Source organism: Harpia harpyja, chromosome 3, assembly GCF_026419915.1.
Source record: "Harpia harpyja isolate bHarHar1 chromosome 3, bHarHar1 primary haplotype, whole genome shotgun sequence".
Taxonomy (NCBI): domain Eukaryota; kingdom Metazoa; phylum Chordata; class Aves; order Accipitriformes; family Accipitridae; genus Harpia; species Harpia harpyja.
This window is the reverse complement of record NC_068942.1, coordinates 27,611,762-27,624,031: the sequence shown is the minus strand read 5'-3', so window position 1 is coordinate 27,624,031 and position 12,270 is coordinate 27,611,762. Positions and strand designations below refer to the sequence as shown.

The 12,270-nt window shown below is 41.7% G+C and overlaps 2 protein-coding genes across 8 annotated transcripts in view; both read left to right on the top strand.

The window, feature by feature from the left end:
* FAM135A (family with sequence similarity 135 member A) overlaps positions 1 to 12,270 on the top strand; it is a 116,145-nt gene that overhangs the window by 92,284 nt on the left and 11,591 nt on the right. For all 7 annotated transcript variants that reach the window (XM_052781790.1, XM_052781788.1, XM_052781789.1 and 4 more), the window contains one exon: positions 4,788 to 4,940. The gene's annotated coding sequence lies outside the window, so the exon portion shown is untranslated. The remainder of the gene's footprint in view (positions 1 to 4,787; positions 4,941 to 12,270) is intronic.
* Positions 2,042 to 11,508, top strand: SDHAF4 (succinate dehydrogenase complex assembly factor 4). The gene is made up of 3 exons (XM_052781793.1): positions 2,042 to 2,147; positions 4,788 to 4,940; positions 7,636 to 11,508. Exons 1-3 carry the CDS (start codon positions 2,108 to 2,110, stop codon positions 7,743 to 7,745), a joined length of 303 nt encoding a protein of 100 aa, XP_052637753.1. The 5' UTR covers positions 2,042 to 2,107; the 3' UTR covers positions 7,746 to 11,508.

Sequence of the window (12,270 nt, the reverse complement as noted above, 5' to 3'; positions counted from 1 at the left end):
TGTGTTGTTCAGATAACCAAGCTGCTTGACATGGTCAGAGAGGAAGAGGGGGCATTTAGGCAGAAGCAGCATGCTTGCTGCCTGGGGCAGTGCTGGTTGTGGTACTCTCCACATAGCCTCCATGGCCAGCTTACGTTCGGCTCAACTGAACTGACCTCCTGCAGAGTTTGTGCTAGCTCCACGTCTTTTATTCCCTGCTTTTTAGAGCAGCAAAGCAAAGTACAGTATCGTCTGAGTCCTCCTCGCAAGGTAAGCTGCAGTGTAAGAGATAAATGATCAGTAAACAGAGGGAGGAAAACAAAAAAAGAAAACATTGCATTTAGTCACAAAGTGGAAAACTCCTGTGGCGTGTGCTACATTTGTATTTACCAATGTTCAGATTTATTACCTCCTCAGCCACAAGATCTAGAAATACATAATTCAGGAGTTAAAAGTGAATTTTGCGTTTTTATAGCACTACAATAAATGAAGACTAGGGAAAAAAAGTTTTGAAGACCTCAGCTTACTTTTAGGTGGAAGCCCAGTTCCTGATTAATCTTACATTGCTATTTCACCCTTACCATTTGAGGTTGCACATAAGCACGATTTTTCATGGATTGTGTTAAGCTGTTTAGGAACAGAGCTTACTGTTACTTGGTCTCTGCAGACAGCTTGGTATGAGTATTTTTAAGGTAAGGATTTCTTGATAGTTTTTACTGTATTGAGCACGTGCATGATAGGTTCTTGAACTTGGCATAGATCTGGTTATTTTTCTCACTGCTTTTGGGCAGAAGAATGTTTTTTCTGCATGAGCCACCAATATTCCTTTTTATTCTCTCTGATCTAGGGGCCTGGCATCTTGCTGCTAGAATAAAGAAAAGGGTTTCCCATTTTTTTCGGCCTCTAACGTCCAATTAACCATGTTATAAAAAGCTGATTGAGAAAATGTCACACATAAGGCAGTCAGTTAAATTTAATCACTCTCAGTGTGTAGGCATTGCCAGATGTAGTGCAATAAACTCAACGGAGCATTGCTGCTGTTAATTTACCGAGGAGATTTACTTTCTTAAACTCTTCAGCTGTGAACACAAAATGCTATTTTAGACTCTGATCTCCAAGAACAGCTGAGTGAAAGTTATCTTCTGCAGTTTAGTATCTGTGGACAGAGTGTTTTGAATTCTGTTTTACAGAAGAGCAAGGTTAGCTGGAGCAGTTTGAGGAGTGACAAAAAGCAAATGTTGCCATATTCAAAACATTAACTGGAGCTAATTAACTGGAGCTCCACCCCATGAGCCCAGGTGTTAACTTATCCCAGGGCTAGGTTTATACTGAGAGAGAGTAGAGAGTGTTAAAAGCACCTTCACGGGGTAAACTGGGAAACTGAAAAGATGCATTCTGAAGTCCTCTGTTTCAGCACTTGGGTTTGGTTGCTCGGTTTCTTGCTGCTTTCTTCCTGGGGGGTTGTGAATAATGCCTGTTCAAGTGCAGAAAGGGCAACAGCAGGGGTATAGGACTGAGAGGGATAAAGTTTATTATTTAATAAATAATTAAGATATTTAAATAATTTTCTGGTAACTTTGAAGTTATACAGCGTTTAGTTTGGAAGGGCAAACACTGGGTCTGTACCTCACTATGGCATCAGCCTAAATTCTTTCATGTTGTAAGTAGTCTTTGTGTATTATTTCAACAATTTTTTTCATTATTTAAAAAAAAAAAAAAGGCTAGCGGGGCTGCACCACACATTGGGGAAAAAAAAATAGGTCTTTTCAGCGGTAAACTTCACTGCAGGGAAAAGCCGAAGACGCCTTTGCTCCAGGTTTGGGGAGGGGGGGGGAAAGAGGGGAGTTGTAGCTTATTTCTCCAGCACTTCGAAAAGCCCGGAGGCACCTTCATCAACAACTTGGTTCCTAAGGCGCCGTTCGTCGGAGACGGAGAGCGGTGCGGGGGAATGGGTTTTGGTTTTAAGGCCGGTGTGAGCTGTCCTGCCCGAAACCGCCGCCCTGACTAAAACCGCGTTTCCCGCCGCTTTTCCCTCAGGCGAGCGAGCGGAGGCGGGGCTCGCCCGCCCCGCCGCTGGCGGTTGGCGCCTGCGCAGTAGCCGCCTCACGCGTCCCGGCTCGGTGCCGTTATGGCTCTGCGGCTGCTGCGCGGCGCGCCGAGGGCAGCGAGTAAGAGGCGGGCGGAGGGCGGGAAGGGGGCCTGGCTTTACCGCTGAGGGGTTCCCCCAGACTCTCCTCCCGTTTCTCATTCAGGGGAGTTAGGACGGACGGAGAGAGGGGAGGTTACCGGCCGGGACTGTCGGCGCTGGGGTTGCTGAGGGGTGCCTAAGATGGCGGTGGGTGATGGAGGCCGTGCGCCGCCCGCGGTGAGACCCCCCCGCCTCTGCAGCCCACGGCATCTGTTAGAAGCGGTGGGGTGTCAGAGCTTTTGCCCCCCCTAGTTCTCTACAGGTTTCCTGCTTTTTTTTTTTTTCTTCCCCTCTAGATAGTAATATTCTCCCCTATATTGCAAGCCTACTGCTATCGGGGCTCACTATCTGTTCCGAAGATTTTCTTCCCTGTCGTTGCTGCGAACTTTTAAACGGTAGTAAAATATTAAGCTGTGGTTTAATATTTGTAGAATAGCCGGTGGGAACTTAACTGTGGCCTTGAAAGTTACTGGTCTGTGGCGTTTACATGAGGAGACTCAGGTGGTTTGTTTATGGAGAAACCTGGGCTGGAGAACAAATAAGGTAGCCTGCATAACAGTGTCTGTCCCCACAAGCATGCTCAGCTTAGGCTGTTCTGTAGGGCTGCAGGTCAGGCCATGCTTCCTTCCCCATCCAGAGTTGAGATTTCTGTGAGCTTGTTGATGGAATGTTCCTGAAACAGACCGGTACGGTATATGTTAATAGAAGAGCCAGGAAAAAATGTTGTTAGATTGTGGTCCCTCCTAGGCTCTATTTGGCTGTTAGGTTCATGGTGATATTTGGCTGATGCTTCTATCCCCTCAGCATCCTGATGAGTGCCCAGCTCCCACTGCACGAATGGCTTTATTATGCTAAATCACGGTCTGTGGGCCACTTCAAAAGACTGGATGTTGCAGATGTTGGCTGTGCAGCAACTTTAAAGACTCAGGATTTTCAACTTCTTTTCAAATTCAGCTATATAATTAATTAATTGGATGGCTTTGTAACTGCCCATAAAGGATGAGGGAATCAAAGATCAATTTGTAGAATATGGTTTACTGATAAAGTTGATTCTTCATTTCATGTTTTTCAGAGGCACTTAATAGTGAGCTTCTGTCATCTCTGTGTTAAGAATAATGCATTTTGGTCAACAATGTCAAGTATTGCAAATAGGAAAATAGATTTTGCTTCTTGTCTGCTGACTGAGATAATCAATTTCATTTCAGTACCTTAATCTGACTTATTTGAACTTGGGCTAGAATATCAGCTTTAATTTAATTTTCTAGCTAGCTTCTCTTTCAGCTTGCTGAAGAATGACAGGATGTTTGCAAGGAGTGGAAAGATCCAATGTTTGCAGAAGGATTAGATTCTTCACTGTTGGTAGTCCCTTATGTCATGCTTAAAGCAAAAAATAAAAAAAAAAATATTCCTTTGGGGCACTGGCAACAGTTGGCAGGCATAATACAGTTTATTTGACTGTAGGGTTTAATCTTAAGGCTGTGGTATTTTAAGATGAATGAATATGCTGATTCTGGGAATACAGGTGGATTGTTGGTTGGTGTATATATGGGTGAGTTTAATCCACGTTGCTTGAGAAGGTTTCCTGATACAGTCTCTTCAGTGAGATAGAATAATGGTTCTTCCCAGTACTTTGCTCCCAATCTGGTACAGGGAGGATTTCTGTTTGAATCTTCCTTCTGAAGAAAAGTCAGAGCTGCTTTAGGCACATGTCTTAGCTAAATATAATATCTAAAATATTTTTAGAGGGTAGTTTATGCTTACTGTGGACATTTGGCTTTTTAACCAAATGCAGAATTATCAGTCATTTTAAGAGATTTTCATAAGTAATTTTTGACTAGTTTGACTCTTGAATTATTTATGACTTCTGATATCTGTGCACCTCCATTTTTATACTGCTTGAAAGAACTGTAGGTATGGGTATTAATAGGCTTTCTCCTACATTTATGTTAAAAAAACGTTAGTGGAACTTTAAAGGAAAAAAGTTTATGCTTTTAATGAAAGCATTTGCATGCAGTTACACAATTGAACTTGAAAGTGCTCAAAGTTTGTCCTGCTTTTGACTACCAGCTGAATTATTTTACCATCATGAGGGAAGCCCAACTATTCTCTACCAACATTCTGGAAAACCTGTTACTAAGGGAACAACGTTTTATTTTTTAAAACTTTCCTTTGGGAAAGCAGAAGGTTTTTCTGACTCAAAAGCTGCTGGAAATGAGCCAAGACCTGGAAATCAGCAGGTTTCTTGGGGGAGGTTAGGACTTCTCCAGGAAAACAGAATGTACTGGTCTATGTTAGCATAATTACTATTTAGAGTCTAAAATACAAGAAGATAACAGTGAAGATAAGTTCGAGCAGTTTAAAATACACTGTTTATGTGAACTAAGTTATACAACTAACACAGTTTTGCCTCCATATGTTTCTAGGGCCAAAAATAATTATCTGTGCTGATTTCTTAGGTGTTCGTGAGTTGAATGTTAAACTAATATTTGGAGTTTGTTTTCCTGTCCCCCGCTCCCTAGTTTCTGAAGGGAGGGTTTTTTCAGAGGTGCTCTGAACAGTCACAGAGCTACTCAGTATTAAACTCTCACATTTATGCTACACATATCTGTTTGTTTGATAGAATCATCGCTGCTTTGCAGCTCTCTGAGGAGCACCAGCTCTAAGATGGGAGGAAGATCTGAACCTGCTAAGCAGTCACTTAAGAAACCAAAGTTACCAGTAGGTCGATTTGATGAACCAGAGGAGTCCAGCATAGAGAGGGAGCCCCTGGAAAGTAAGTCATGTTTTACAAAATTGAAAGCCATGTTTTAAAGGCAAGACCCTGAGATGCAGTGCTGATGTCAGTTTAAGAAGAGGTGTAGGCATTCAGCACTTCAGAATCACTTTCTAAGCTTACTGGTTCTGAAAAAAACAAGAGAGGCAGCGCAGCGGGCACAAGTTACAGCAAATGGTGCATGGGGAAAAAGTCTTCAGAACAAGGGTGGTCAAACACTGTAACAAGTCACCCAGTGGATCTGTGATCCCTCTCCTCTTGGAGATACTCCAGTTTGCCTGGATGTCCTGACCTAACACCAGCCTTTTGAGCAGGGTTGGGGCCAGGTGTCTGCCAAAGGTGCCTTCCACCGTAAACCATTGCATGATTCTGAGAAATGTAGCTGGTACTGGTCTATTAAGTACAGCTATAAATGGTGGTAGTAAACTCATGAGGGCACCAGCTACTTTTAATTATCTAAAAAGCCTGTTCTATTCCTTAGTCCACAAAAGATTTCTGATTCATGCTGTATTCTGTGGTCAGTCTTTCTCTCAGTCTTGCAGGTAGTGTTTTGGAAAGCAGCAACAGATAATGAGTTTGCTGAGCCACTTGGTGGGGTCCAGGGAGACCTAATGAACTGCTGTTGGTGTTGCGTTCCAGTGACCTTAGTGGGCTGCATTTAGAGGACCTGACAAGATTGAGGCACAGATATATTGCTGCTGAAGTCACTAGGAACGTATACTTTTTTTATCGGAGAGGAGAAAGACAGAATCTCTTTTCTTCCTTTTTTTTAATTGGCCATCTTCTCTTAACTAGAAGTGCTAGTCGTGCTTTATCTTATTCACCATAGTGTGATATTCTGCTACTGTTTACCAGTAGTGATAACCATGTTTATCTATTTCAAGGTCTCTAGGACAAGCTTTTTTAATATATCAATAGATTACTATGACTATCCAGATGACAAAATGACTGAAAAATTATAGTATCATCTCTGAAATGGTTGCAGGCAATTTCAGGTTGTGACTCACTTGAGAACTGACTCAGAGTTGGAGTTACTGTATAAGCAGCTATTTAATTCTTGTCCTTTATTCCCAAGAAAATAAATGCCATCACTGCTTCATTTAGAACAAATGCATAATTATTATCTTTTGCTTTTTGCTTGGGTGTTCTAGGTTTAGAGCAAGACTCAAGGTTTCTTTTGGCTTCAAATATAGTTGTATATTCTTCACATGTAACACCAGCAATAGTTTGTTAGACTGCTGACTGCCCATTGTGTTGTTAGGAAAAAACGTAAGAGTTTAAGCTGGCTATTTGAATTCCCGCTGCTGTGTAGCTATTGTGGAGAAATCTTCTGAGCTTCTGCATCCACTGTCAGCACATCAGTAGTGCTTGGATATTGGGATGGTGACACTGACAATATTAGATCCATTTGCACTCCTTCTACTGCCAGAGGTGCTCAAATAGTGACATTTCCTATCCTGGTCTGCATGAATTTTTAAATAGGCATCCCAATATGTCATTCTGTATAGCCTGTAGCTACGTGAGTCTCCCTCCATCACTGTCCTTTTTCTCTGCTCTCCAGGGTTTCTGTTGTTGTCTTTCCTCATTTTCAGCCCTGCTCCTCATTACTTGTGTTGCCCACCAGGGCTGAAGTAGGGATACGACTGAGGGAGCCCTGAGTTACACGTATATATGGGAGGCCCTGTAGAATCAGCGTGTCAAGGGGATGTGTGGGGTACAGTGAGCTTCAGGGATACCTGCAGTCCAGTGCAGGGTGAGAAAACACTCGGCCTCGGATGCTGCCGTGCCAAAACATACTTCGTGGCTTGGCGATGCCCAGTGGGATGGCCGTTGTGCAGCATGGGTGGCCGGAGTTACTAGTCTTAAGAGACGGCCCTGAGTAAGGGAGCACTGAGTAGCACAAGGATGTTGACTGTGAGGTGCAGAAAACTCTGTGGTGTTCGAGTAGGCAGCATAAGCTAGTAGGGTGCTGGGAACAAAAGAAGCACTGCTAATGTGTAGGCTTAGCACGTCACTTAACAGAGCGAGCTGAAAGTCCAATCCATACCCCGCTTAGGAGGAGTTTCCCTCTCCTGAAGGGGTGTCACAGTGACTTAGTGAGCTTAACTTGAGCTTTAGAAGGTGAAAAGTCTAATTTTAGCTATTCAGGATGTTATAGTACTTCCTGTGACTGTGTTATCTAGTCTGGTGTTGATGAATATCAACATGCTACTTCTTGAAAAACATACCAGTATCCGTGAAAACATGGTGTTTTAAATACAAGAATAATAGAATCTTAACTAAAATTCAAGCTAAAAATTAAAAACCTGACTGCTTAAAATTAGAGACGTAAACAAACACAGAAAGTGACCTGGTGTTTTCAATATAGTGAACGTATGTACAGCATACCTGAATGACACAAGTTCTCACTAGGAATTGATGAGAAACTGTGGTGCTTTGGTGCCTTTGGGCATTGAGTTGCTTTTTTATTTGCATAACTGGATATGATCATACATATTGCTGCCTGTAGTCGAAACACTCTCTGAAATTACTTTTGGATGACTCTGGGAAATGTTTAACTCCAGGTTGTCTTTAAAAACAAAAGAGAATTGATTTTGTATTTGAAAATAGTCTAAGAGGCAAACATTGTAGATGGTGACATCTTTGTGTTTGTCAACATTATAGGCATTTTAATGAACTTTCCCTGTCATTTTAGAATTCCCTGATGGAATCAATCCTGCTACAAAAGAGAGGGGTGGACCTAGAGGCCCTGAACCTACGCGTTTCGGAGACTGGGAGAGAAAAGGACGTTGTATAGATTTTTAATGCGTAAATGTGTCTGTATTGCTAATATTTCTAGTTGTTAAAAAAATATAATGTACAGAAAAATCTTGCCTGGATTTGTTGTGAAGCTTCTTGTTTCTGTCATGCTTGTGATGAACTTTCTGAGAGATATTATGTAAACAAACATAATGCTGCAACTCAAATTTTGGAGCTGTTATTTGCTCAGTGTAGACCTGATCTGTAATGCTGTTTGCCCTATCCAAGTATAAATGCAAGTATAGTGATGTGAAATGGATAGTTGGGATCTTACTGAGATGTACAATGGCTTGGATTTCTTTGTGTATTTAAGCATCTATGTAGTGTCTTAAAAGTGCTGAAAGAGCTTTGCAGTTCATGAACCTTGACACTGTTCATCCAAAGTACAGCCTCCGAGGAGGAGGAGGAGGAGATCGGTATGTGGCTGATCTTAGCACAGTGGGTCATTGGTAAAAGTCCCCTTAATCAAGAACCATCCCCTCTGCCTCCATTAGAGTGGGTTGGGGTTCCTTTCCTGTTTGTGGAGAGGGGATGGAAATGCCGTTTTATCTCGTCTCAGGCTGACAGCTGTAAATGGCATGATAGAAATGCAGGCTTAATTCCGAGAGGGTCAGCCCGTGATTGCAAGTAGCGTTGGGGTGCTCAGTATGCAGTTTTAGAATACTGTTCGTTATAACCTAGCTTATTACATGCTATTTGCATTATCTTTTCCTTGATTCATGGAGATGCCTGTTTGAAAACTGGCTAAATGCTGCTTGGGGAAAAATAACATTACTTTCTGACACCTTATGGTCAAAAGGAGACTGATTACATTAGATGATCTAATATTGCAGGTCTTAAAACTAAGTTATCTGGCACTGAACTAAGTATCTTTCAGTCAGACTGAGCTCAGTTCTTCATTCAAGAATTTGCCTAGTTGTAAATAACTGTAGCAGAGTGCAAATCTACCACCTGTGGGGGTACTTATTAATAAGAATAAGCTGTCATTATTAAAATGAATGAACATATGGTCTGTTTCTGTGCAAGTTCTTTTTGATAGCCTAAACAAATGGATCTTCTCCAGTCTTCAACTGTAAATGTTTTCTTCATCCCTTTGTGTTTCCTTCCTCGTGTTTTGCTGTTTTTTAACCTCTTCTCTTTTATTCTAAGTGCTCCGGCTTCTGTATTCACAGTTCCTATTAGCTGCTTTTGCTGGAGCACCACAGTGGGCATTAAGATGGAACAAAAGTTTCTTGGAGAGCCCAGGACAGTCTCCCATTTTATCGCCTACATTTCTTTTTCCTCTATGGCTATTTTTGCCTTTTGCTATGCCAAAGCAGATTGTACCCAAATGAAAGTCAGCTTTACTTCATGATTTCTGTTGCTTTGCATTACTCTGGCTCTGTGTAAGAACGCATGGCTTTGCCCAGCTTTGCCTTTTGCATGGTTTTATTAGAGCCTTAAAGTGTGTTAGTCCTATCGCAAATCTGTACAACCTCCCAAAAACTCACCTGACTTGCAGCCAGTGGGAGAGCTCCTCACTGAGATCTGCCAGTTTGTGTACCCAGCGTGTGTTTTACTGACATAGTATCACGCTAGTTGTGAGTTAAGATGTTTGACTCGCTGCGATGATGCCCTGCAGAAGTATTAAGACTGTTCAGTTAGGTTTATCAACCAGGTACCTTGCTGAAGAGCAAAATGAGGTTTACTAAAGCCTGGTTTTGATGAAAGATGTTAAGTGGTGGTAATTATGTTTTGAACCTTTAATCTTCTATAAATTTAAACTGCAGCATGGTTTGGATATTGGAAAACTGATCTGTATTTATACCCAATTCATTCTAGTTTCCCTCCTGTAGTGCGACACTTGAGTTTTCCCAAAATCTATTGGCATTTTCAGTTACCAAAAGATATGCTGGGTCAGCTATCTTTAATGTATGCTGCTTATTAAAATACTTATTTCTAGTAATGCTTTGCCTCCTTGGTTGCTAGTGGGTTGGAAGATCTTTCATCACACAATACACCACCTTTTCTAATAGGAAGCAGGAGTTTTAATTGGAAACTTGCCTTTTCTGCATCATTATTAATAGGCTTAACATCTTAATTAGTGAAGAGGCAGTAACGCTACCATGGTTACTTTATTTTTGAATTCCAATTCTTACTCTCCTTATCCATGGATTGTTGCATGAGTTTGTTATCTTCTCTTACCAGGTTTTACCCTTCCCAGCGCGCGCTCCATGAATGGTTACCCAGTTCCACTTCTTGGCATTCCTGATTTTCCATTCTGATTGCTCCCTTCAGCATAGACTGCCCCTGCAGTCCTCCCTGGCTGCTGAATTGCACCTTTTTGATTTGGCATATAAGGAACTGGTCTCGCTTTTCCATGGTTTTCTTTATGTTTCGGTTAGTTACCTTCAGTCTCCCCCTGCTTTGTGTTGAAGGGCTGACCCAAGCGCTGTCCAGGCCCCTGCCTCTGCTTTCGTGCAGGTGATGACTGCTGCTGTTGGAGCCACAGGCAGTCGTTCCGGCCTGAGCTCGGGCAGGTCCCTGCCCATATCTATGGAGGACCTGGGTTTGAAAGATAGCTCAGAGAGTGCTGTCTGTACCGACAAGACAGAGTGCCTCGTGAAGGCAGGGATTTTGCTTTCTTCCAAAAAATAAAATGGCTCTTGCTAACCAGTGTTGTAAATAGCTGTCAAGGAGTTGGCACTCAGGAAACAGAGGATACCACTTCCGTCCTGAGGAGCTTCAGGCCCTTTTTACCACCTCCCAGGCCACTGCCAGTAACGACCAAGTACCTGCTTAATTTGGTTAGGGAATATGTCAGGAAGAGATAAGAAACTGAACATTTGGGCAAAATAACACGTAGCAGCCAAAGAGTGAGTGCCAAAGGGCGTTTCTGTGGGGTCTGCCCATTTGGCATTTACCAAAAAGAGGAGCCCTAGGCTCCGGTAATGTGGTGCTGCAAAATCACTTGTGGTACCTGTCAAAACCAATCATGGTTTGAATGCAACAACCAATACAATGATATTGTAGGGCATAAACTATCATTTCTGTTTTGTTTTTTTGCACTGTCTGCAGTTAGGAAGGAAGCACTTCAGCACTTTTTCAGTGCTGTCTTCCTGCTCTTCCCAGATGATTAATATTAGCAATTCACTGGGATATAGCATTAGGGTAAAGCGATGGCTTGTGGCAGTAGCCATTAGATTAGCTACAGGTATGTTTTTATCATAAATACTGATTGAATCTATTTTTGTAGCTCTTTCAGTTAGCAAAACAGTGTAAAGCAGCAGGGGTTGTACCCATTTTCTCCTAAATTTCTGGGAGACAAAGGAAAATTGTTCTGCCTGTGTAAGCAAATTCTTGTAGTACTGGAGGATGCTTGCTCCATTTTCTTTACTAAAAAGCTCTATGTTGTGTTTCTGTAGTAGGTTTTCTCTTTTAAAGTTAAACTTGTTTCTGCTAGCTTGCATAGATACATTTGGTACATTATTAAAATTACGAAGCATTTATTGTTTGAAGGAACTGCTCTGTAATTACTTTATTACAAAACCTATAAAGTTGCACTCTACAGTTGAAGAAGAAGTTTGCTATTTATTGCCTTGTTTGGAAAGTGTGTATTTCAGTGCCGATTTTACTATGTTAAAATACAAGGTTTATTATATAGTTGAATCAGAGTAAAATTACCCTTTGGTAGCAGATGTTTGTAAAGGACCATAACGTTGTTATAAAACTTTACTACTACTTCAGTTGACTGCAATAAATGATCACAAATTCCAGCGATCTGTAGTGACAGATGTGTTACATGTCTTTTTATGACACTTATTTTGGTATTGTTATTTAAAAAGGACCACAACACCTTGTTCTGAAGTGTCAGGAAAATAGCAAAACTGTGTATCATTTATAAGAGAAGAGGATTTGGAAGTTCTGTGGGTTTTGTAATTGTTCATCAGTCACTAACACAGCATCAAGCGTATCAAAGCATAAGGAAATGATGTGAGATGTGTTTCTGTGTGCTGACCATGATGAAAATTTGTGGTCACTTTTATAACACACAATATGAAAATACCTTGACTTAGCTGGTGGTTGGTGTTTCATGTCAGACCAGCTGAGATGTGCAGCCTACATTCTAATGTCAGTATGGCTGTGCTCCCTCTTACATCTTTGTAACTGGTGGTAGGGGGGAGTCGTGTAATTTTCCCAAGGACTTTTGTTGCAGAAAGGGTAGCACAGTAGAAAATGAATCATAGTTATAAAATTAGGTTTTGGCAAATCCTGAGAAAAGAGCTCTATTTAAAACAAGTGCTGTGAAGAGCGGAACTAATGAAGTCCTGTTTCCTATTAATGTCTTACACCTCCAGTAGATCCAGTGTCTTTCTCCATGTTCCCTTGTTGGGAAGAGAAGAGGGCAAGAGAGAGGGCATCTTTCTGCCCATCATTTCGCCCCTGGGGGCATTATTTGGACCTCTTTCCCAGCCACTGATTTTCACAGAGCTTGCAAGAACTTAATTGCCTTGGAAACTCCTCTCTCCTTGACACCTTTTCAGAATAGGTT

Excerpts from the sequence above, each read along its gene's own strand:
- SDHAF4 (XM_052781793.1), top strand. The coding sequence starts at position 2,108 with ATGGCTCTGCGGCTGCTGCGCGGCGCGCCGAGGGCAGCGA. Across the intron at positions 2,148-4,787 it reads CGGCGCGCCGAGGGCAGCGA|AATCATCGCTGCTTTGCAGC; the intron begins GTAAGAGGCGGG and ends TTTGTTTGATAG. Across the intron at positions 4,941-7,635 it reads AGAGAGGGAGCCCCTGGAAA|AATTCCCTGATGGAATCAAT; the intron begins GTAAGTCATGTT and ends CTGTCATTTTAG.